Genomic DNA, 21,231 nt, shown 5'->3' with positions numbered 1-21,231 from the left:
AGAGGAGGAGAAGGGGGAGGGAGGGAGTCGACCGGGAAATTCTTGAGGTGCGAGAGCTGCGCCGAGTGCGAATGCCCCTTCCCAATTCGGGAAGGTGGGGGGCATTCACATGTTGTTGAATGCCTGAGGCTCTGCTGGCCACGTAAGGGACGGGGACGTCAGGCATTGTCCATCAAGACATCAATCGTCATAACCTCAAGATCCTCCATCTATCTGTAAATCTCCTCAAATCCACCGCAGCTCTCTCTTCGCCTTGTCATCACCGCTGGAGCTGTCCATATCCCAATCACTCGTGCGTGCTCTCTGTTTCCATCGACATCTCCCTCGCCACTTCCAACCCAATGACGATCAGACGAACGAAACAACAACAAATCTCCCTCGGCTGTCGGTCTCCCTTTGTATTTCGACTCCTGCCACAACGTTGACTGACTGACTGATTGATTGATTGCAGACTGTGATACACGTACGGGCCAGCGTGTCTATCCCCCACCACCCGAGGATCAGATGTCGGACCTCTTGCCGGAACAATTACCACCGGATCAGGAAGATTCCGCCTCTCAGGCACCTGGTTCCATGGACATCAAGGCAACCTGTACTCCATCTCTGGGACAAGCGACCATCATTGCTCGCGACCGGCATTCCATTCGCTTTACCGTCTTGCTCGAACAATCCTCACATTCAAGCTTGCAGGGCCAGCCACAATTGTCCATCTGGCACAATCACAACGGCCAGCATGAGTGGCAAGACCTGGAGTTGAAGCCCACTGCACCACACGATCCAGTCATGCTCGCCAGCCATCTGAATGCAAACCGTGTCAAACAAACATGGTTTACCGGCGAGCTGTATGGTCTCCCCAAGCATGGGCACGCCGTCTCTTTCACCTTGAAGTGGCGAGTGGGATCTCACGGAAATTGGAGCTGGATCAAGGACGGCACAGGCGTCGATGACGGCCTTCTACTATACCAATCCTGCTCTTCGGTCGACAGCAAGAAGCACGGCTCATACAAACTGTCACACTTTTTCGAGGACATAAGTCCGGATATTGGAGTCTCCACTGAAGAACCAGAGACTTCCCACACCCTCCTCTACTCTCTCACCTGCCCCGTCTCGCCAGCCAAAGACGTGGACTCAGGCTACTCCCACCATCGACTCGGCTTGCCAAAGGACTGCGTGCGCTGGTTTGCTCTCGTACGCTTGTGGTCGCCGTGGCTTGCGCCCCGTCACGGCAAAGGCGATCGCTTTGAGCTGGACAAGGAAGGCATCTTGCTCTCCTTCCTTCGCTCCGACGGCATGCATGTCGTTTGTCTTGCTATCAGTGGCATCCAGGACGTCCTGACCACCTTCATTCACGGCAATGGGAATGTGGAAATTAAGGGCCGCAACGACAGCAAAGACGCGGGAACGAGTCAAGTGCTTGTTGCAGTCGCAGAGAGTTTTGAGACCGCCAACGCGGCAGTAATGTATCATGCTCGAAGGCTCGTGGCCAAGACACACTCGCAATCACCAAGTGCCCAAGGCATCTCGACCCTCACAGACTCTCACGTCAAACCCGAATGGTTACAGGAATGGTACGAGGGACTGACCTATTGCACCTGGAACGGCTTAGGGCAGAACCTTACTGCGCAGAAGATCCTCGACGCGGTCGACGATCTGCACAAGAACAATCTGAAGATCACAAACCTCATCATCGATGACAACTGGCAGAGTCTCTCGTCTGGGGACTCGCAGTTCAAGCGCGGCTGGAGCGAATTCGAGGCCAATCCTTCCGGCTTCCCCGAAGGACTGGGCAAGCTGACGAAAGACATCCGGACGAAGTATCCGAACGTCCAACATATCGCGGTCTGGCATGCCATACTAGGCTATTGGGGCGGAATCGATCCACAGGGCAAGATTGCAGAGGAATACAAGACGATCGAGGTAGAGAAGGAGCCTGGCGTAGCTGGGGGCACATTTACTGTTGTTGCCGCAGAGGACGCGGAGCGACTCTACGACGATTTCTACGCCTTTCTGGCCAAGAACGGCATTGACGCCGTGAAAACCGATGCGCAATTCTTCCTCGACATGCTCCTCCATGCTCCCGACAGAAGGAAGCTGATTACCGAGTACCAAGACGCCTGGACCATTGCTCACTTGCGGCACTTCAGCTCCAGGGCTATTAGCTGCATGTCTCAGTTCCCCCAAGCAATCTTCCACAGCCAGCTTCCGCAGAACAAACCCACTCTGCTGCTTCGGAACTCCGACGACTTCTTCCCGGGGGTGGAGGCAAGCCATGCCTGGCACATCTTCTGCAACGCTCATAACAGCCTGCTCACGCAACATCTCAACGCCCTGCCGGACTGGGACATGTTCCAAACATCGCACGATTGGGCGGCCTTCCACGCAGCGGCGAGGTGCGTTAGCGGCGGCCCCATCTACTTCACCGACAAGCCTGGCGAGCACGACTTGGAGCTGATTGGGCAGATGTGTGCTCAGACGGTGCAGGACAAGACTGTCATTCTCCGACCGAGTCGAGTGGGCAAAACCGTGGAGCCGTACAATCCGTACGATGCCCAAAAGTTATTGAAGGTCGGGACGTACGTTGGCATGAGCGAGGTCGGAAGTGGGATTCTTGGCGTCTTCAACGTCGGGAAGAGCAATCTAACGGAGTTTGTGAGGTTGGACGAGTTCCCTGGAACAGAGAAAGGCGAGTACGTTGTCGGGTCTTTCCGGTTGCAAGAAGTGAGCGGACCTATGCATAGAGGAGACGAAAAGGCTTTTGTGGGGTTGGAGATGGGCACCCGAGGCTGGGACATTCTCACGGCCTACCCGGCGCCATCCTTCCACCTCTCTTCCTCTCGCCAGCCAGTGAGGGCAGCAGTCATGGGCCTCCTGGGCAAGATGACTGGTGCTGCGGCAGTCTCATCGGCGAAGGCACGCGTCGAACCGAACGGTCGATTGCGAGTCTCCGTTTCGCTGAAAGCTCTCGGAGTTCTGGGATTGTGGCTCAGCGACCTCGATCAGAGGACTGTATTGGACGACTTCATGGTCACGATGGATGGGAACCCGATTTCGGTGGAGTGTGTGACCAAGAGCAACTCGATTGTGACGACTAGTGGCAAGGGGGGAGTGCTCGAGATTGACGTCACGAAGGCGTGGAAGGACAGTGGAAAGGAGGCAGGGTGGTCAAATGAAGTGGAAGTGGAGATTTTCGTGAGTCGGTGAGAGGTGGGAAGAAATCAAAATGACTTACGAAGAATGCAATGCTATGCTATGCTGAAGACTCACTGCTGATGGCATTTGCCGAATGAGCGTCCTTGATTTGCTGAGCGTAGACGGCCCAGACCAGCGCTGACAAGATTCACTGCTCGCCTAACGTCCTCATGGTGCTTCTCAATGATTCTGGAAATCGAGCCGGGTAAATTATAGAGCTGATGGAAGTTGGGCGGGATAAAGTTCAATTCGCCATCGGTTCGGTCCATGCTCTTCGTCAAGAAGTTCACATAGCACGGAATGAGGATGGCAGGAGCGGCCGCCAGGCGTTCGAGCATTTCGAGTTGTTGCAGCGTCGTGGTGAGCACGCTTCTCAATGCTCGCAAGGCATCGGCTCCTACTTCGTTGTCCTGTTCGCGTGCCTGCTCGAATTCGGCCAGTGTTCGTTCAGCGAAGTCGCGGAGTCCTTGGCGACGAGCTTTTGCTGCCTCCGCGGCCTGGGCATTCTCGGTTCGCAGCGTCGTGTCGTCGCCTCCGATGGGTTGAAGGAAACTTCCCTCGTCCATTCCTATCGTGCCTCGCCGGGCTTCGATCAGAGCCTTTCGCCCCCGCTGTTGGAGTTCCTGCATCTCGAGGAGGCGTACACGGGCGATCTCTAGGAGAGGGAAGTACAGCGGCCAATCCACTCCAGGTACGTTCTCGGCTTCGGATTGCAGGTTCTGCATAGCGCCACGGGCAAAGCGCAGTCCCTTCTCCAATTGACTGAGCTCCAACCTCCGGATAACCATCAAGGTTTGCGTAATGAGGAACATCTGCCCGGCGATGGCGATGATGCGCTTTCGAGAGACGTCGTCCGCATGCTGCTCTGCTGGAGCGTGTAAAAGAGGTGCTAGTTCGTTGATGGTGCGGTCAATGAAACGGCCATCTCGGATCAGCCCCAAGAAGTATTGACCATCCACGGGATCCTCGCCCGGTGTGTCTGCCCATGTAACTCCATTGGCGCGAGCTTCAGTCGTCAGCTCTGCGCGTAGCTCGGCAGCCTCTTCGTCTGATAGGTCATATCTGGCGTTGGCTGCTCCGGCACTGTTGTAGCGAGGACAGCCTCCTCGAACCCAGTGGTCCGAGGGTCCTTTGCCGGTGTCACTTCCGCAAATGAAGCAAAAGTGACCGAGGCATCCGGGGAAGCAGGTAATCTCATTGCAAGCTTCCATCAATTGCACCACTTTCTTGCAATTGGGGCATTGCTGGTAGTCGACGCCTCGGGTTAGACCTTCGCATGGGTCAGGCTCTGTATCTGCCTGAGGGGTGTCAGCTTTGCAGCGGTGGGCATCACGTTCCAGTGCTGCACCGCAAGACAAGCACACGTAGCCGCAGCACGTATCACACAATTGAAGGCGTACATCCGCGACTTTTTGGCCGACGAATGCATTGCATCTCTCTGGACGCTTCTCGCCCGGGTCGACAACGTCGAGCATGTTCAGGGGAGTCTCGTCCCCTAGAGTCCGCAGTATGTTATGCGCACAATAGATCCTCTCGGTGATTGGAAGTTTGTATTCGACCTCTTTCTCGCGATATCGCTCCAGGAATTCTGGGCCTAACAAGTCTTCGAAGGCTGCCGGATCAAAAATCATGGCACCGGCCTTTGGTGGGTAGTGGTGCTCGTGCTGCAGGGCATTCTCGAGGCTGGGGACGATGTGCATTCGAACGCAATCAAGGCACAAGAAGTGTTCGTCGACAAGATGCGGCTTTTGCTCGGTCTTTGTGTCCCAGCACCAGACGCATTGACGCCCTCGCATGTCGTCTTTCGTGGAACTCATCGCGTAGCAAGGCTGTATTGAGTGGCTGTGTGACAATCTGAAAAAAGGGAAGTCCAGGGGAACTCCGTTCGCGACTTATGCGACATTGGAGGTGCAATACAAAGCGCGTGGAGATTGACGCCAATGTTGCGTTCTTTGTGCCTTGTGCCTTGTGTGTGCACACTTGAAAGAGAGTCGGAATCGAGACAATGGGGGTCCTGGGTTGGTAATCCTCGAACAACAAGACAAAGCCAATCAGACTCGGCATGCCGTGGGAGTGGGTGAATCGATTTCGAGTGTGGCTTCAGTCATCGTCCATCGGAGAGCATGCCTCTGTTGCTTAATCATTGGTCGACTCGATGTGACTGGTTTCCAACATGCAGCATCGCAGCGCTTCAATGAAAAGACGAGCGCACACGTCTATAGATCAGCTCGAGCTTCCTCTCCAGCCCAACACCGTCGTATAGTCTCTCGAAGAGGAGCGCGTTCGATGGGTCGAGGATTCCAGTAAGGGTTGCCAGTTGCGGTGTCTGCGATTATGTCGATATCGTCTTCCCTCATTCCAAACTCTTTCAGGCCTCGCTTTACTCTCAGTTTCTCGAGCAAGACGTTGAGACCCTTGATTGCATCTCCGTCGCTGTCTGGCAAGACTGCTGCAAGCTTCCGCTGGGCTTCGGAGATGTTGGGGCTGTTGTACGCGATGGCATGGGGCAAAACGATAGTATGCGTCTCCGAATGCGGCATGCCGAGAGTGCCTCCAAACGTATGACAGAGCTTGTGGTGGAGAGACATGCCCACGGTGCCAAGGCAAGTTGCACACAGCCAGGCACCATATAGGGCCCTGACACGTGCTTCCACGTCATCTGGTCTGTCGACGATCACCGGCAGGGATTCCGCCAACGCTTTGATGCCCTCCTGAGCAAGAAGATCGGTCACAGGATTTGTGTTCTCCGCATACAGGGCCTCCACTGCATCGATTCATTAATATGAAGACGGTTCAAAGCGGATGCAGAAGTTGTTACCGGCATGGGCAATGCTGACGCCAACAAGTCAGAATAATCAACGAATGTTTAATGGGTATTATACTCACGCATTCATGCCGCTAGTCGCACTCATGGCAGGCGAGAGAGTCATGGTGAAGTCGACATCCTGGTTCGGGAGGGTGAGCATATCTTTTCACAAAGCGTGGGTGTCTGGAATGCACAGGGTTTGACGAGGAATGGACGCAAGATTGCAGAGAACAAAGGAACAAAGGAGTGCTGAGCAGCGGACGACTTACGTAGATGACCGCGTAAGGCAGGATTTTGTCATCACTGCGCGTAGTCTTCTTTTTGTCGACCGTCTCGCCCAGGACAGAAGTCATCTCGCTTCCTGCGTAGGTGGTGGGCACGCAGATGTGCTTCAAACCCGTCCTAACACTGAGAGCCTTTCCCAGGCCAACGGCACTGCCGCCGCCAAAGCTCACCAGGATATCTGCGCCGGTGTCGATGGCATACTTGAGCGCCTCTTCCGTCATGTGAATGGGGGTGTGCATAGTCGCGTTGGCGAAGGTTCCGGCAGGCGTGATGGACGCATGCTCGAGCACGGCTTCAAGCGGCTTCATCCGATCGCTCTGGCGCGGTCCGGACAGCAGCAATGGTTTCACTTTGCCCAGTCGCTTCACCTCCTCCGGAAGCTTTTGGATACTGCCGCGGCCAAAGAGGACTCGACATGGCTTTGCATGGTATTCGAATGAAGACGGAGCTGAAGACATGCCGTGGTAGGGAAGATGGAAGTATGGGAGACGACTCTATCTGAATACGGATTGGAACTCTGACGCCGAGTCTGAACGTGGAGATCTCCCGTAATAAATCATGTATCTCCAGGATGAGGAGGTGGAGTTGTCGGAGGACTGCGTGCGAGATCTGCGCTGGGTAGTTTACAGACCGGTGCGAATTTATGGTCACGGCTAGCGGTCTGGCCACGTGAAACCAACATCAGACAACGTCACCCTTTCGAGGTCTAACAAACACGAGTACTCTTCCAATTTGCAGTAGACTGACGGATAGTGTAATGTGACCTTCCGCAAAGAGATGGCGGATGCTGATGAAGCAAAGAAACGCCGACCACCCTTCCCATGGCGAATGAGAGGCGTTGCCATGCACATTGGTGCAGGATCCGCGTGTGCTGCTCGCACGCAATCGCCACAACTCATCGCACAATTGCAGGCGCCCCGTCGGCAGGCTTTGAAGTGGCAATTCGACGACGAGCCGATGGACAAGGCTCGCATTACAATCGTCGAGATGTCTTCGTTGTTCTACTGAGCGTCTACGTTGAAGACATCGAATGTATGGCGAGACTCGGTCTCGCCTCCATCGCAAAGGTCGTCGAGAGAATCGGCGCGTGTTGCCCGAGCAGGCTAGCCTTTGAGTGATAGCTCCCTCGACAGTGCTGTAAGTAGCTGACCTTCCTTACACATCCCCCAATTTTGTGGGGTCACTCGACCCTTTGCGATGCCGGCGACCCGGCCGGAGGATAGATGTAATAAATATAAGTCGCCCAACACCGTACCTTCGCTTCCCACGCTCATTCCATCTCATTCCAATCTATACTATTCATCCCCACCCAGCCAATCCAACAACATGGCTCCCTCACTCGTGGAGAACGGCACCAACAACACCGCCGAGGTCGCCTACTTGAAGGACAGGCGTCAAGCCAACTACAAGGAAGCCTTCCAACAGGCCGCCGACACGACCCAGTACGAGACTGAGATCAACGGATCAGAGACTGCTCCCCCCGCCAAGTACCCGCATTACCTTCCCTGTAAGCATCGAGCATGACGAAAGACGTAGGAGCGCCACGACTGACTATCAGCAGACTGGGACGATGTGAAGTACCCTCCCTACGAGCCATTCGAGGCCTATGACCACGGTCGCGATGCCGACCCCACCTTCCCCAACCTGATCAAGGAAGGGGTCAACGTCAAAGACCTCACGGCCAACATCGGAGCCGAAGTCACTGGTGTGCAGCTGAGCAAACTCTCCCGAGCCGGTCAAGACGAGCTCGCCCTCTTTGTCGCCCAGAAGAAAGTCGTCGCCTTCCGGAACCAAGACTTGGCCGACCTACCCATCCAAGAGGCCCTCGACTTCGCGGAGTACTACGGCCCGTCTCACATTCACCAAACATCCGGCGCCCCCAAGGGCTTCCCTCGAGTCCACTTGGTTCACCGCAGCGCCAATGACACCACTGCCAAAACCTACTTTGAGGAGCGTACCAACAGCATCACCTGGCACAGCGACGTAACCTTCGAGTTGCAGCCCCCGGGCACCACCTTTTTGTATCTCCTCGACGGCCCCACTGCCGGTGGCGACACGCTCTTCGGCAACATGGCAGTCGCATACCAGCGCCTCTCGCCGGAGTTCCGGAAGCGTCTCCACGGTCTGTCAGCAGTCCACTCTGGGCACGAGCAAGTGCAAGCGTCCATTGCACGCGGCAGTATCGCTCGCCGTGAGCCCATCAGCACCATCCACCCCATCGTTCGAACTCACCCGGTGACGGGCGAGAAGGCGCTCTTCGTCAACCCGCAGTTCACTCGCCGCATCGTCGGCTACAAGAAGGAGGAGAGCGACTTCCTCCTGAAGTTCCTCTACGACCACATAGCCTTGTCTGCCGACTTGCAGGCCCGCGTGAAGTGGGAAGCCGGGACTGTTGTTGTCTGGGACAACCGTGTCACATGCCATTCGGCGATTTTGGATTGGCAGGACGGCCAGCGGAGGCATTTGGCTAGACTTACTCCCCGGGGAGAGCGGCCGTATGAGACGCCGTTTGAGGGTTAATTGATGTTGAGACTATTTTCAAGATGATTAGAAGGTCGTGTCGTATCAATCTTCAGAGTCGTTCCGTGTTTGTCATGGAAGGTGTCTGTCGTTGAATTGTAGATTTCCCCTCGAACGTCACGTCACGTTGAACAGTCGACATCTCCAACTCAGACAACGTTCAATCCAACTGGCATTGAAACGATCAGACTGGGTCTCTAGTCCATCAACACACAGGTCGTCTCGATGAATCTGACGTCCGCCCAGTTTCAACAGTCGAGATGGATGCGAGGTCGGCCGTGTTCGAGCGATCGCCCGTCGGTCCGTCGGCTGCAGACGAAGAACCGCATCGTCAATCGTGCGTTACGTAGCGCGAATGAACAAGCATTGATTCCATCCTTCTGTTGGTGATCAAGATACGCGAAGTCTCAACGTTGTTCGATGGTCGTTGTCCGTCGGTGGATGGTGCCGGCGTTGGTAGAGACTTAGATTCCTTTCAGACCCATCAGCTTTACACCTACCTATGGTAGTGGACAAGAACGGTCGATCCCTACGTCCCCAATTTGATCGAATGTATATTTGGGTGCGTTGGGCTGCCCTCTTCACCATCGCTGTGGCCAGTTGGAGGGTTACAGTGGCTCATGGAGAGCAAAACAATGGTTCCTGAACACGACTGTTCAAAAAACGTGATGGTCACGCCCGGGGTCGAACCGGGGACCTTTTCGGCAGCAATCCCATTGTAAACGAAACGTCATAACCACTAGACTACGCGACCTTTGAGTATCTGCACCCATTCGAGAGCAGATTTTCACCAACGGAAACTCCCGCGTTCATCATATAGTCTAGTCTTGGCACGTGATACTCTCGCCGAACTCGACTCGTACCGGATTCGACTCGAAGTGGAACTTGGTGCATATCGGGCACTTATCGAGATATTTGCGGCCATGGGCTGAACGAGGTTCGAAGAACTAGATTCGTGAAGATGTCGTGATGGATTTGTCACTATTTCGTTGAAGCAATGCCGCATTACCGCCCACTCCGGCTTACACAAGCCAAACATACCCGCTCGTTTCCCAGTACCGCGCACGCGTCACAGACGTGCCGTCTACATGACACACAGCTTGTCTCCAGCTCAACGATCCCATCATCCAGGTCCATGACATCGTCTCGTCTTAAGGTACCATCGCAGTCCTCGCATCTCATCTCCGGGTTGATAGGAGCGCTTCCTCCCGAGTCAATCGCCATGTGTGTTGTCGGTGGCACCGGAGCAGCGCCTTCAATTTTCCAGAATGAATGTAATGTACTCCTCTGTACCGGCTCCTCGTCCACCACCATCCGACTCGGTGCACTCGGCGCGGGTTCGTGTTTCGGCAGGCTCCGTTGCGCTTCGTAGAGGCGAGAAAGGGTGCTTGCTGCACGTAGGCAGACATCAGCAAAGGCACCCATATGTGCAGCGCCTAGCCACGCGATGCAGGAGGGCTGAAACGAACCAAATACGCTCTCCTCGTCCGGCCGGTCGTCGCGGTGGCGTTTGCGCGTCCGGCTGTTGAGGTGACGGGACGGCGCGCTGTAGCTCGAGTCGGAGTCGTAGGTGGGGAATGACCAGGTGGGTTTTTGGTAGAGCGGCTCGGTGGGTTTGCTTTGGGTGTAGAAGAAGGGGAGACCGCCGGGGCTGCTCGCGTCGCTGCTGATGGTGGTCGTGTCGGAGAATGGGGAGCTCAGGGTTGCGGAGGATCGTTTGCGTTTCAGGGCCATGGTCAAGATGTATGTGATGCCGGATAGAGTGATACGATCCAATGGTGCGTGGGATGTCAAGACGATGAAATTGCTGCGAAGTCGAGTGAAGGGAAGAAGAGCGTTTCGCGATGGCTGGAAGCGAAATGGCTTCACGAACCCGACGCGCTGTACGCGACAGACCGTTGTGCTCTGAATTACGCACGGGCGCAGCCTGATGCACGGATCAGAGGTTTCAGGTAAACCCATATCCGTCTCTCCAATATTCGTGAAAAGCGACGTGCATGAAATTCCAGTGCCATGTTAGACAGCTGACAGTTCTTCTAATCCAACAGTAAAACGCCTTCGCGATATGCAATGCCTCCGATATGCTCGTTGCCGTTCGGCCGTCATTACTCCGACATCTGCGTCGGTACGTCAACTCCAATATCTCCACTCTGCACCTTTCCCAGGTTCTTCAACAGGAAGCCTCGCTTGAAGTATGTATTGGGATGAAGGATGGTATCAAGTTCACTGGCGGGCCAAAGTGATTGGTCCTTGACCTGAAGTGGAGTTGGTTAGCGACGCGCAGTCAAATACAGCCTGATGGCATGACGAACCTTCTTGATCTCGTTCTTGTGTGTTGTCTCAAACACTCTGTTGCAAGCGATATGATACCGTTGCTTGCCCACATCTTCCCTCACTCCACGCAGAAGCTCGCGATCGTTGATGCCGACGTTTTGTAACAAAGCAACCAGATTGTCCGGGGAGTATGTTCGGTACGGACATCCATGACTCTGGCCACCTGAAGGAAGGGCCTCTGTGAGGAGTTTCTGGCAAGAGTAAGGCGTGTAACCTCGACCTCGCTTGTTTGCATCGCCGCCCACGTCTCCGTACGAGTGGCGGATATTGTACAAATACTCCGATTTGAATTTCTCTGCCACAATGAGTCAGCATTTGCATATGAACGGAAGGGAATGAACGTACCGTCGGTGAGGAGCTTGAAGCTCTTCCTCCAAAACACAATGCACTCTTGGAGGCTCAGGCCGATTCCTTTAAGGAAGAGAGTGTATTGCAGGCGGCCGTAGTGCTTCAGGTGGCTGTCTTTGCGCAACTCGCGATGTAGATTTAGCATGCAGAGGGGGAAGTGCTGGCTCAGGGCATCGATGCTACTGGCATTGATGCTCGCCATGTCACCAATGCTCGAACTTTCGCTGTAGCCTGCATCTGGCGCAACAAAGGATTGCGACAAGTGATGCAGGATTGGGGCGAGTCGGTTGTCTTCGTCCATGCGCGGTAAGAAGCGGGCGGCAAGTTCAAGGCCGGCCTCGAGACGGCGCGAGAACTCGTTGACGACCATGGTCTGCTGCTCTCTGACATGCACATACGCCTTGCCCCTTTTGAGCAAGACCTGCCGTCTCTCGACCAGCTCGGGGACCATCTCCCAATCGACCTTGAACCAGCTTTCCTCATCGCCTCTCATCGAGCTGAAGCCAGTAGCAGCTTTGAGCTCATCCAGCCACAGATTCTTCTCCTCCGCAGTCACCGTCTCCCAGCTCATCGGGAGGGAATCGATGAAGGCCCTTCGCTCGGCGAGATCGTCGTGTTGTAAGCGCAGTTTGAAGAGTTGCGTCTCCAGCCGGGCAAATCTTTGTCGGAGGTCGGCCGTACCGCTGAAAGCCAGGCGCAAGGACCAGTGGGAGTAGTGGTCTTTCTTCCTCTCCATTGCCGTTTCCGAGCTCCTACTGCGCGTACTGCTCAGTCGCATGTGCTTCTCCAACACCGGACGCATGTACTCCTCCGTCTCGGCGGGAGGCTTATTGCGGAACTGGCAGGCTTCCAGCTCAGCCAGCACCTTTAACCGCGCAATGCCCCATTCCTCGAACTGCTCGAGACTGATGTCACCGGTGGGCGGGGTGGTGTAGAAGTTCATGCGATGGGCATACTCTTGCTCGACCCATTGTGCTTTGGCGAATTGTCGTTTGCGGGGGTCGAGGACGGCGCGTTTCTTGGGATCGATGCGAGGGTTTGTCGTGACTGCCAGCATCTTGAAGGCCGCAGTGATGTGGATGCAACCGGTGTGTGGTGGATCAAGGAAGCAAAGACAGAGCGGACGCTTGATGAAAGTTGGATCGCGTAATGGAGGACGCGACGTGATTTGGCGGGGATGGAGGCCTCAGGCATCACGCGACACCTTCCCTAACCTAGGTAAGCTATCCCCGGTATGCACGTGCCTGTCTTGCAGCCTTTGCGGTTGAAGCATGAATTCCTCACACGCCTTCAGCTCTGCATATTGCAAACAAATCAAGACTGATTGGAAAAGCAGCTGCTTTGCTGCTCACTGTATTTGCTGCGTCTCTCGCTGTCCCATGATTGACCAGCCGCCGCGTGAAGGGAAAGACGCGCCGGTAATCTCCGAGGGCAAGATGGCCGAGGCTTTAGCCTTTTTTTGACGGATTGTTTGAAAGGCAAACCCCGAGTGCGCACACACAGCAGTCTCCGCACCGCACTGCACTGCACCCCATCGCACACGCCCTTCTGTACCACCACCGCCGCTCGTGCTCACGTGGTCTCTCCCTCTTTCTTCTCTCCCTCCATCACACGCGCACACTCCCTTCGTCTCTACTCGTCTCGTCCCTCACCCTCCACCGCCCATCCCCTCCTCGTCCTCTCCATCTCCCATTGTCAAACTTTGACCCTCCGACTGGACTTTTTCCGCCTCTGAAGCTCGCGTCCTTTCTGGTACACCCTATCTCGCTTCACCCTTTCATGCATGATCTGCTTGCTGACTTTTGCCCGCCACAGTGCTTCACCCTAGCGACAAACCGCCTTCCTAATCCAGCTCCGCGCCCTTCTGTACCCATCCTCTCCGCCTCGTCCGTCCTGCTATATACGTCCCGCCATTCGTCGTAATCATGGCAGCGGAGACCGCATCTATCCCTGTCAATGGCAACTATGCCGCGCACCAACCCCATGCCGGCGGCGAACAGCAGAACAACCACACCCACCCTGCCGCAAACTCCACTCAACCCCCGGCCAACTCCACCAGCTCCGCAGAGATCTCCAAGGATGAGGTGGGCTGGTACTTTGTCGAACAATACTACACCACCCTCAGCCGCAACCCCGAAAAGCTCTACCTCTTCTACAACAAGCGTTCGCAGTTCGTCTCGGGCCAGGAGACGGACAAGGTGCGCGTATACGGCGGCCAGGCCGCCATCAACAACCGCATAAAAGAACTCGACTTCAAAGACTGCAAGGTGCGCGTCACCAACGTCGACGCCCAGGCCTCCGACTCCAACATTGTCATCCAAGTCATCGGCGAAATGTCCAACAAGTCTCAGCCCCACCGAAAATTTGCGCAGACCTTTGTGCTGGCGACGCAGGTCAACGGGTACTTCGTCCTCAACGACATCTTCCGCTATCTCATCGACGAGGAAGAGGAAGAGGTCGACGCCGAGGCCTCGGTGCCGGTGGAGGAGGTGCAGCAAGTGGCCGCCGCCGAGAGTGGCTTGCTGGACCCGCCCAGCACCGCTGCCGAACCCGAACACAAGACCCTGACCAGCTCGACAGACCCGGTCGCCATCGAACGTGATGCTCAGGAAGTCGACAAAGAGATTGAGGAGAAGGTGCTCACGCCGTCCAAGTCCGGAGAGGTTGTGCCCTCCGCCGTGAATGGTGTCGCCGAAGCGGAGCCTGCAGCCCAGCACGCGGAGGATGCACCAGCAGCCGCCGTCCTTCCCGAAGCCACCCAGCTCACTCGAGAGGAGCCGGAGAAGCCAGTCGAGCCCGCACCAACTCCGTCTCCGCCCAAGCAAGCTACGCCGCAGCCAGCTGCAGTCTCGGCTCCGAAGCCCTCCGCGCCCAAGACTTGGGCGTCCATGGCGGCCTCCGCCCACCGTGTCGCCACCCCGGCATCCCCATCCGTCACCACCTCCAACGCATCGCAAGCCCGCCCAACGCCTCCGAGCACCAAGACCTCAAGCTCACCAACAACCACCGCACCAGTGGCAGCTGCACCGCCCACTGCTCCGGCAGCGCAGCGCGAGGAAGCAACGTCCGCGGAGTCCAGCCAAGGGGACGAGTGGACGGCTGTGGGAGGCAGTCACGCGCGTCAGCAATCCCGCCAAGTCAATTCCCAGCAGCAAGAAGGCCCGCAGACACGCGCGTACATCAAGAATGTGCATGAAGGAATTGAGGGGAATGAGCTGAAGGCGCACCTCGAAAAGTATGGCGAGGTGGTGTACTTTGACTTGTCGCGCCAGAAGGTAGGCGGATCAGAATGCCCGTAGATCTTCTGCCGAATGCTAACATGCCTCAGAACTCCGCCTTCGTCGAATTCCGCACCGCCGAGGCTTACAACGCCGCCATTGCTGCAAACCCGCATGATGTCGGCGGCGAGCGGCTGTACGTGGAAGAGCGACGGCCCTACATTCCCCGCGGCCAGTTCCAGAACACGCGTGGGCGCGGCGGCGCGAACCAAGGTCAACAGCGCGGAGGCTTCCAAGGCCGAGGCGGAGGGTACGGGCCGCGTGGACGTGGCGGCAGTGCTTCTGCTGCGCCGAGGGGGCGCGGTGGGGCGGCGCAGGCGGCGTAGAGAACTTGACTTCTCGCGCAGTCAGCATACTCTCGCCGACCATTGACGGCGACGATGCGGAGGGTGTACACTAATTTCAGCTTCGTTCTTCACGGCTGTATTTGCTATGGACCGGTGAATTGGAAGGGATGGATGATGGAACATGAAGGGCAATCGGCGGAAGTGGGATGGGTGAGCAAGGGAAGGAGAGGGGAGGGAAGGGGAGGGGAAGGGAAAAGTGACTTTGCATAGCGTGGCACTCTGCTTCTGCTTCTGCCTCTGCTTCGTGCATGTTTTGTTGTGCGTGGGTCGGGAGGTGTCTCTGGGTTGCGCAGCATGGTTTGTTCGAGCGACATGCCTCTTGTGCGTTGCGTTCGTTGCCTTCGATTAGCTACATCACTGCGGGCGTAGGAAGCGTGCAGGTGATTTGTAGGGTGGATTGTAGAGCATTCGGTACATGATGTGTTTGATTGATAGGATCACGGGATGATGCTGGTGCTCGTGCTCGCTTATCTCATCTGCACTAATCCAGTCCGCCCCACAGCGGAGCGGGAAGGGTGCAAGGGAGGGGTCGCTTGTTGACAACACCCACTCGTGCTCCATCCACCACGCCCAACGTGCACGTTCACTCGGACATTATCTCAAATCCACCAGGTCGCCGGACAAGAGATCGTGCGGGCACGGAGGACATCGCTCCTCCTCCCTCCTGCCCCTGACCGCAGCGTGTCTCTGCCTTCGCCTGGCTCACCTGGTACCCCGCCCACAACACCTCCATCAGCAAGGAGCCCCCGACTCAACTCTCCCAAACGCCCTCCTTACAGCCCCGCCTATCGCCAACCCGAACTCTATGCCATGACATCCCACTCCCACTCGCCCTCTCGCACGCTGCGAGGGAAGAAAACGGCCGCCAATCCGCCCTCATTGGCCAGCCCTGCCGCCCATTCCAGCCCGACCACCTTCTTCCTGCGTAGCGAGAAGGAGATGGAGAAGACCATTCAACGCGGCCGCGCGCCCTCGAGAGACACGGACGATGGCATGCAGAAGACGCCTGTTGGTAGTCTGTTGGCGGACAGTTCCTTTGGTGTACAGAGCCTGGAGGACACCATCGGCTCCACATCCGCCACCCGATCTGACAACATCCTCTCCAGGACCAGCAGCAACGTCTCCGACCTGAGTGCTGACGCAGGCGCAGACGTGAATATGCTTGCCAGTAGGAAGAGAAAGGCAGGCAACCCGGTTCATCCTAAAATCATGGCTACGGGACAGCGCATCATCTCCTCGGAACACTATCACCATCACGCCCCCTCAGTATCGCCCATGTCTCATCGCTCCGCTGAGTCTCCCTTTGCACGCCGCGCATCACCGTCGAGTTCGGTGAATCTCAGCCAGCCCCTGACGCCGCTCAGGATGAGCCCGAGGCCAGAGTCGGCCATGCCCAGCACTCCTCGCACCGGCTCTCCAAAGTCGCTGCGTCTAAGTGATGAGGAGCAGAGCATCGCCAGCGAGACCGGAAGCCAAGCCATCCAGTCCTCGTGTGGGGGTGAGGAGCTCGATGACGCCGAGCACGTGGGAAAGGAAGATGCTATGCCTCAGCTTGTTATGCCTTCCATCTCCATGCCCATGCGTCGCCCCTTCACGGAGAGGGGGAGGCAAATGGGCCGGTTGAAGATCATGGTAGTTGGGCCTCAGGGAGTGGGCAAGACGAGTTTGATTCGAAGTATCTGCCGCCTCAGCGAGGATGTCGCACACCTGGACTCCATGTCTGGCAGTGGCTCAAGCTTGGATGTGAGTGACGGCCAGACGCAGCCGACGGAGCAAATCGTGGCCATTGGAGCATCTACTCGCCCTTATCCGGCGTGGTGGACCGACTTTGAGAGCAGGCGCATGCCCCCCCGCCGTAAGAGTATGGGCGATGGCGTGCTCGAGCGCAACCTGACCTTCATCGACACTCCCGGCTTTGACGGTGATCGTAACGTTCAAGAAGTGCGCCACTACTTCGCCGATGCTCTAGCGCGCATGGGCCACATGGAGAGATTGCATGACACCGAGCTCGTTGGCATGTTGAGTGGCGAAGGTGGATTGCAGGTTGATGTCGTCCTCTTCCTGTTTGATCCGTCTCCCGCTGAAACGCTGGACACCGCCCAAGTCGAGCTGCTGAAGCATCTATGCAAATGGACGAATGTCATCCCGCTCATCGGTCATGCCGATACTGTCGAAACCGACGACCTCGGCGCAAGAAAGGAGCAGCTCTCGAGTATCTTCAAGGAGCTCGACGTTAATCTCGGCATTCTAGGCGACGCGAAAAGATCACACATCCATCCGACTGACGAATCAGCCGCCGCATCAGACGTACCGCTGGAACCGTACGCCATCTCTTCCGCTTTGGGAGACGATCCTGAGACCATCGATGCCAGCATTTTGATGTCGTCAGGCTATCTCCAGCCCTTCCTGCCGAGCGAGCTTAGCGTCCTCGTCTCAAAATTGCTGGAACCCGACAACATGGCGCGCTGGCGGCACCTTTCGGCCACCAAATTCCTCCTCTGGCGACAGGAACATCTGGCCTCCCCTCTGGACTTACACAAGCAGACTCTCCTCCAATCCTCTCACTTCGAGCCCGGAAGCCCAGCCATTACCAGCACCGGCAGCATCGTCGACGAGCCGAGCAAAGTGCTCGTTCCCTACGGGTCTTCGAGCTACTTCCGCTCCGCCTCTCCATCTGCCTCGGAAGGATCCGCGCCATTCCCCACCAGCAACGACAACATCACCGCAACCTCCGCCCAAGCACTGGCACGCTACAACGACCAAACCAACAAACCCTCGGAGCCGCCCTTCCGTCAAGTCCGCCTCGCGAAATGGGCCCAGGACCTTCAACGCAGCCTGGAAAACGAACGCAAGCGCTACGCCCAGATCTTCTCCTCCTCCATCTCCCCTGCCCTAACGGGCCACCACAGCAGCACCACAGCATATTCCTCCGACTCCGAGAAAGCCATCATCTCCTCCTCCGGCAACGGCAACACCAGCCTCACCTCCCGTCCACCCAAGGGCCGTCTCGGCGGCGACCTAGGCATCATCGACCCCAGTGACCCCCTCGGCGTGCTCGCATTCGCACAAGCCTTCAAACGCCGCGGCTGGTTCGCGCTGCAGATTGCAGGCACGTGCGGCGCGCTCGGCGCCGCCATGTGGTGGATGGCGAGGAATTGGGCCGAGCTGCAGGAATGGCTGGGCTTGTCGGGTTGGCAGGGCGTCGGTATCAACGGGCAGCCGCCGGCGGCGGGCATCACGATGTTTGCTGTGCCTCCTCCTGCTGCTTCTACTTTGACTTCTGCCGGATCTGGTACCGTGGGGCGGAGCTGGTTGGATGCGGGCGATTGGAGGAATATGTTGGGCATGGCGAGGTAGGGGTGGTATTGAGGGCGGCAAGCTGCATGATATGAATTTAGGACGAGGGAACGATCGTGGCGTTAAGATATACCCGTTGCATTTAGACGCATTTAGACGTTTGCTCTTTCGTAGGCGTCCTAGGAAATCTCACTCAATTTATTGAAGTTCATGTGAAGGAAGGTTCGAGGCAAACTTTTACAACACGTTATCTAGAATACTAAAGTTACAGCCCATCCTCCGTCTTTTGACCTTCTGCAGCCGAAGAAGTATAGACCTGTCCGTGATGAAAGTACAGCAAAGTAAAGGGGGAACGCCGCCTGCTCTGCACAGCCATGTAGCCATTATGCAAGGTGGATGGAAGCTCTAAGGGCCATCATCTAGTCAACCTCCTCCATGGCGCTCTCGCCAGCACCGGCAGTCTCGGCAGCCTGCTCCTTCGGGCCCTCCTCCGCAGTCTCGGCCTCCTCGTCGACGTTCAGGCCCAGGGAGACGAGCTTGTGGATGCGCTCGGCATACGCGGCGGGCTCGTCGATGGTGAAGCCGGAGACGAGCAGCGAGGTCTCGTAGAGCAGGGTGGTGATGGACTTGACGGTGCGATCGCCCTCGCCGTCCGCCTCGACCTTGTTCTTCAGCTCCTTGATGATGGCGCTCTTGGGGGAGATTTCAAAGGTCTTCTTGCTGCTCATGTAGCTGGACATGGAGGTGTCACGGAGAGCCTGGGCCTTCATGATGCGCTCCATGTTCGCGGACCAGCCGAACTGACCGGTGCGGATGGCGCAGGGCGAGCCGACGAGCTTGTGGGAGACCACGACCTTCTCGACCTTGTCGCCAAGGACGTTCTTGAGCGACTTGGCGAGCGACTCGTACTCCTTCTCCTCCGCCTCACGCTGCGTCTTCTCCTCCTCGGTCTCCTCGAGCTCGAAGTCCTTGGTGATGTCGACCAGCTTCTTGCCATCAAACTCCTTGAGCTGAGTGAATGCGTACTCATCAATGGGGTCGGTGAGGAAGAGGACCTCGAAGTTCTTGGCCTTGAGCGCGTCAAGGAAGGGAGACTTCTCCACGGCCTTGGTGCTCTCGCCGGTGATGTAGTACATTTGCTTCTGGTGCTCTTGCATGCGGGTGACGTAGTCGGCGAGCGAGGTGGTCTCGTCGGCAGACTTGGTGCTGTGGAAGCGGAGCAGCTTGGCGAGGGCCTGGCGGTTCTGGCTGTCCTCGTGGATGCCAAGCTTGATGTTCTTGCTGAAGGCGCTGTAGAACTTGTCGAATTGCTCCTTGTCCTCGGCAATCTCGCCAAAGAGCTCGAGCGTCTTCTTGACAATGTTCTTCTTGATCACCTTCATGATCTTGTTCTGCTGCAGGGTCTCACGAGAAAGGTTGAGGGGGAGGTCCTCGGAGTCGACAACACCCTTGATGAACGAGAGCCACTCGGGGATGAGGTCGGTGGCATCGTCGGTGATGAAGACGCGGCGCACGTAAAGCTTGATGTTGTTCTTGGTCTTCTTGGTCTCGAAGAGGTCGAAGGGCGCGCGCTTGGGGACGAAGAGAATGGCGCGGAACTCGAGCTGACCCTCGACGGAGAAGTGCTTGACGCCGAGGTGGTCCTCCCAGTCGTTGGACAGCGACTTGTAGAAGGAGCCATACTCTTCCTGGGAGATGTCCTGAGGGTTGCGGGTCCAGATGGGCTTGGTCTTGTTCAGCTCCTCCTCCTCAATCTTGCTCTCCTTGACCTTCTTGGTCTTTTTCTTTTTCTCCTTCTCCTCCTCCTCGTCGTCCACCTCTTCTACCTTGGGCTTCTTCTCTTCGTCCTCATCGGCCTTGCTCTCCTCGGCATCTTCGTCCGGGACCTCCGTCTCGGTCTCTTTGAGGACGTGAAGGTAGATGGGGTAGGAGATGAACTCGGAGTGCTTCTTGACAACCTCCTTGATCTTGCTTTCGTTGAGGTAGTCAGTCTGCTCGTCCTTGAGGTGCAGGACGATCTTGGTGCCACGGCCGAGCTGCTCGCCGGTGGTGTCTGCGATGATGTTGAAGGTGCCACCGGCACTCGACTCCCACACGTACTGCTCGTCATCGTTGTGCTTGGAAGTGACGGTCACCCGGTCGGCGACGAGGTATGCAGAGTAGAAACCAACACCGAATTGACCAATCATGGACACGTCCGCACCAGCGGTGAGGGCCTCCATGAACTGCTTGGTGCCGGAGCGGGCAATGGTTCCGAGGTTGTTGACGAGGTCGGCCTTGGTCATGCCAATGCCAGTGTCGCGGATGGTCAAGGTTTTCGCATCCTTGTCGGGGATGATGTCGACGCGCAGGTCCTTGCCGGAGTCGAGCTTGCTGGGGTCTGAGAGGGCTTCATATCGGATCTTGTCAAGGGCGTCGGAGCTGTTGGAAATGAGCTCTCGCAGGAAGATTTCCTTGTTGGAGTAAACGGTGTTGATGATGAGGGACAGGAGCTGCGAAATCTCCGCTTGGAACTCGAACGTCTCGGTCGACATGATGGCGGTGTGTGTGTGAGGGAGTTTGGTTGAAGGGTAGTTCTGAAGAGTTGTGTAAGTGGGTTGATCAAGTAGAAGATGAGGCAGCGTTGCGCAGAGATTGCTCAGGCAACCGGTGGCTGTTGATGAGAGGAAGCGAAACTTACAATCGAGTGGACAGCTGGGAGACGCTGATGTTGTGGTGTGACCTGGGGATGGCCGGGTATCAAAGGTGGGTGGGGTGAGTGCTTTGCGGATGCGGGTGATGGTGGATTGAAAAAAAGGTCTTCTTGTATCTCGTCGTTTGGCCTAGA

At 56.7% G+C, this 21,231-nt stretch overlaps 9 protein-coding genes and 1 non-coding gene across 10 annotated transcripts; 4 read left to right on the top strand and 6 right to left on the bottom strand.

The window, feature by feature from the left end:
- The first annotated feature begins 31 nt into the window (after window positions 1-31).
- On the top strand, window positions 32-3,231 carry BDY17DRAFT_84195 (uncharacterized protein). Its single transcript, XM_033738757.1, has 2 exons — window positions 32-384; window positions 452-3,231. Exons 1-2 carry the CDS (start codon window positions 342-344, stop codon window positions 3,199-3,201), a joined length of 2,793 nt encoding a protein of 930 aa, XP_033593251.1. The 5' UTR covers window positions 32-341; the 3' UTR covers window positions 3,202-3,231.
- Window positions 3,232-3,260: 29 nt separating this feature from the next.
- BDY17DRAFT_321454 (uncharacterized protein) lies at window positions 3,261-5,006 on the bottom strand (the record flags this gene model as incomplete). Its single annotated transcript, XM_033736627.1, has 2 exons — window positions 3,261-4,487; window positions 4,590-5,006. 2 exons carry the CDS (start codon window positions 5,004-5,006, stop codon window positions 3,261-3,263), a joined length of 1,644 nt encoding a protein of 547 aa, XP_033593250.1.
- A 399-nt stretch (window positions 5,007-5,405) lies between these two features.
- BDY17DRAFT_321453 (putative maleylacetate reductase) lies at window positions 5,406-6,738 on the bottom strand (the record flags this gene model as incomplete). Its single annotated transcript, XM_033736626.1, has 4 exons — window positions 5,406-5,953; window positions 6,008-6,021; window positions 6,076-6,134; window positions 6,265-6,738. 4 exons carry the CDS (start codon window positions 6,736-6,738, stop codon window positions 5,406-5,408), a joined length of 1,095 nt encoding a protein of 364 aa, XP_033593249.1.
- A 749-nt stretch (window positions 6,739-7,487) lies between these two features.
- BDY17DRAFT_291929 (uncharacterized protein) lies at window positions 7,488-9,143 on the top strand. The gene is made up of 2 exons (XM_033732735.1): window positions 7,488-7,787; window positions 7,842-9,143. The coding sequence occupies exons 1-2, from the start codon at window positions 7,607-7,609 to the stop codon at window positions 8,798-8,800; spliced, it is 1,140 nt and encodes a 379-aa protein (XP_033593248.1). The 5' UTR covers window positions 7,488-7,606; the 3' UTR covers window positions 8,801-9,143.
- Window positions 9,144-9,469: 326 nt separating this feature from the next.
- BDY17DRAFT_t5 lies at window positions 9,470-9,554 on the bottom strand. The gene has a single exon. It is a non-coding gene; the product is annotated as a tRNA-Val (tRNA).
- A 144-nt stretch (window positions 9,555-9,698) lies between these two features.
- Window positions 9,699-10,612, bottom strand: BDY17DRAFT_291926 (uncharacterized protein). The gene is made up of 2 exons (XM_033732734.1): window positions 10,270-10,612; window positions 9,699-10,191 (listed from the first exon to the last, which is right to left on the bottom strand). The coding sequence occupies exons 1-2, from the start codon at window positions 10,532-10,534 to the stop codon at window positions 9,806-9,808; spliced, it is 651 nt and encodes a 216-aa protein (XP_033593247.1). The 5' UTR covers window positions 10,535-10,612; the 3' UTR covers window positions 9,699-9,805.
- Window positions 10,613-10,695: 83 nt separating this feature from the next.
- Window positions 10,696-12,696, bottom strand: BDY17DRAFT_291924 (DNA primase). Its single transcript, XM_033732733.1, has 3 exons — window positions 11,480-12,696; window positions 11,113-11,429; window positions 10,696-11,055 (listed from the first exon to the last, which is right to left on the bottom strand). The coding sequence occupies exons 1-3, from the start codon at window positions 12,537-12,539 to the stop codon at window positions 10,906-10,908; spliced, it is 1,527 nt and encodes a 508-aa protein (XP_033593246.1). The 5' UTR covers window positions 12,540-12,696; the 3' UTR covers window positions 10,696-10,905.
- Window positions 12,697-13,407: 711 nt separating this feature from the next.
- Window positions 13,408-15,086, top strand: BDY17DRAFT_245637 (uncharacterized protein; the record flags this gene model as incomplete). Its single annotated transcript, XM_033730648.1, has 2 exons — window positions 13,408-14,757; window positions 14,811-15,086. The coding sequence occupies 2 exons, from the start codon at window positions 13,408-13,410 to the stop codon at window positions 15,084-15,086; spliced, it is 1,626 nt and encodes a 541-aa protein (XP_033593245.1).
- An 831-nt stretch (window positions 15,087-15,917) lies between these two features.
- On the top strand, window positions 15,918-18,464 carry BDY17DRAFT_245502 (uncharacterized protein; the record flags this gene model as incomplete). Its single annotated transcript, XM_033730635.1, has 2 exons — window positions 15,918-17,319; window positions 17,359-18,464. The coding sequence occupies 2 exons, from the start codon at window positions 15,918-15,920 to the stop codon at window positions 18,462-18,464; spliced, it is 2,508 nt and encodes an 835-aa protein (XP_033593244.1).
- Window positions 18,465-18,616: 152 nt separating this feature from the next.
- Window positions 18,617-21,139, bottom strand: BDY17DRAFT_84034 (Hsp90 protein-domain-containing protein). The gene is made up of 3 exons (XM_033738756.1): window positions 21,085-21,139; window positions 20,231-20,980; window positions 18,617-20,176 (listed from the first exon to the last, which is right to left on the bottom strand). Exons 2-3 carry the CDS (start codon window positions 20,936-20,938, stop codon window positions 18,824-18,826), a joined length of 2,061 nt encoding a protein of 686 aa, XP_033593243.1. The 5' UTR covers window positions 20,939-20,980; window positions 21,085-21,139; the 3' UTR covers window positions 18,617-18,823.
- Window positions 21,140-21,231: the final 92 nt, after the last annotated feature.

Source organism: Neohortaea acidophila, assembly GCF_010093505.1.
Source record: "Neohortaea acidophila strain CBS 113389 unplaced genomic scaffold BDY17scaffold_2, whole genome shotgun sequence".
Taxonomy (NCBI): Eukaryota; Fungi; Ascomycota; class Dothideomycetes; order Mycosphaerellales; family Teratosphaeriaceae; genus Neohortaea; species Neohortaea acidophila.
The sequence above is the reverse complement of the archived record's forward strand: the minus strand, read 5'-3'. Positions and strand labels throughout refer to the sequence as shown.

What these genes read in the sequence shown, in the direction of transcription:
- BDY17DRAFT_291926 (XM_033732734.1), bottom strand. Translation starts at nt 10,534, where the DNA reads ATGGCCCTGAAACGCAAACGATCCTCCGCAACCCTGAGCTCCCCATTC. An exon ending in GGACGAGGAGAGCGTATTTG is followed by an intron (nt 10,192 to 10,269) that starts GTTCGTTTCAGC and finishes GCCTACGTGCAG; the next exon opens with CAAGCACCCTTTCTCGCCTC.
- BDY17DRAFT_84195 (XM_033738757.1), top strand. Translation starts at nt 342, where the DNA reads ATGACGATCAGACGAACGAAACAACAACAAATCTCCCTCGGCT. An exon ending in ACAACAAATCTCCCTCGGCT is followed by an intron (nt 385 to 451) that starts GTCGGTCTCCCT and finishes GATTGATTGCAG; the next exon opens with ACTGTGATACACGTACGGGC.
- BDY17DRAFT_291929 (XM_033732735.1), top strand. Translation starts at nt 7,607, where the DNA reads ATGGCTCCCTCACTCGTGGAGAACGGCACCAACAACACCGCCGAGGTC. An exon ending in GTACCCGCATTACCTTCCCT is followed by an intron (nt 7,788 to 7,841) that starts GTAAGCATCGAG and finishes GACTATCAGCAG; the next exon opens with ACTGGGACGATGTGAAGTAC.
- BDY17DRAFT_84034 (XM_033738756.1), bottom strand. Translation starts at nt 20,938, where the DNA reads ATGTCGACCGAGACGTTCGAGTTCCAAGCGGAGATTTCGCAGCTCCTG. An exon ending in ACGAAGAGAAGAAGCCCAAG is followed by an intron (nt 20,177 to 20,230) that starts GTAGAAGAGGTG and finishes AAAAAGACCAAG; the next exon opens with AAGGTCAAGGAGAGCAAGAT.
- BDY17DRAFT_291924 (XM_033732733.1), bottom strand. Translation starts at nt 12,539, where the DNA reads ATGCTGGCAGTCACGACAAACCCTCGCATCGATCCCAAGAAACGCGCC. An exon ending in CTTCAAGCTCCTCACCGACG is followed by an intron (nt 11,430 to 11,479) that starts GTACGTTCATTC and finishes TCATTGTGGCAG; the next exon opens with AGAAATTCAAATCGGAGTAT. An exon ending in ACAAGAACGAGATCAAGAAG is followed by an intron (nt 11,056 to 11,112) that starts GTTCGTCATGCC and finishes ACTCCACTTCAG; the next exon opens with GTCAAGGACCAATCACTTTG.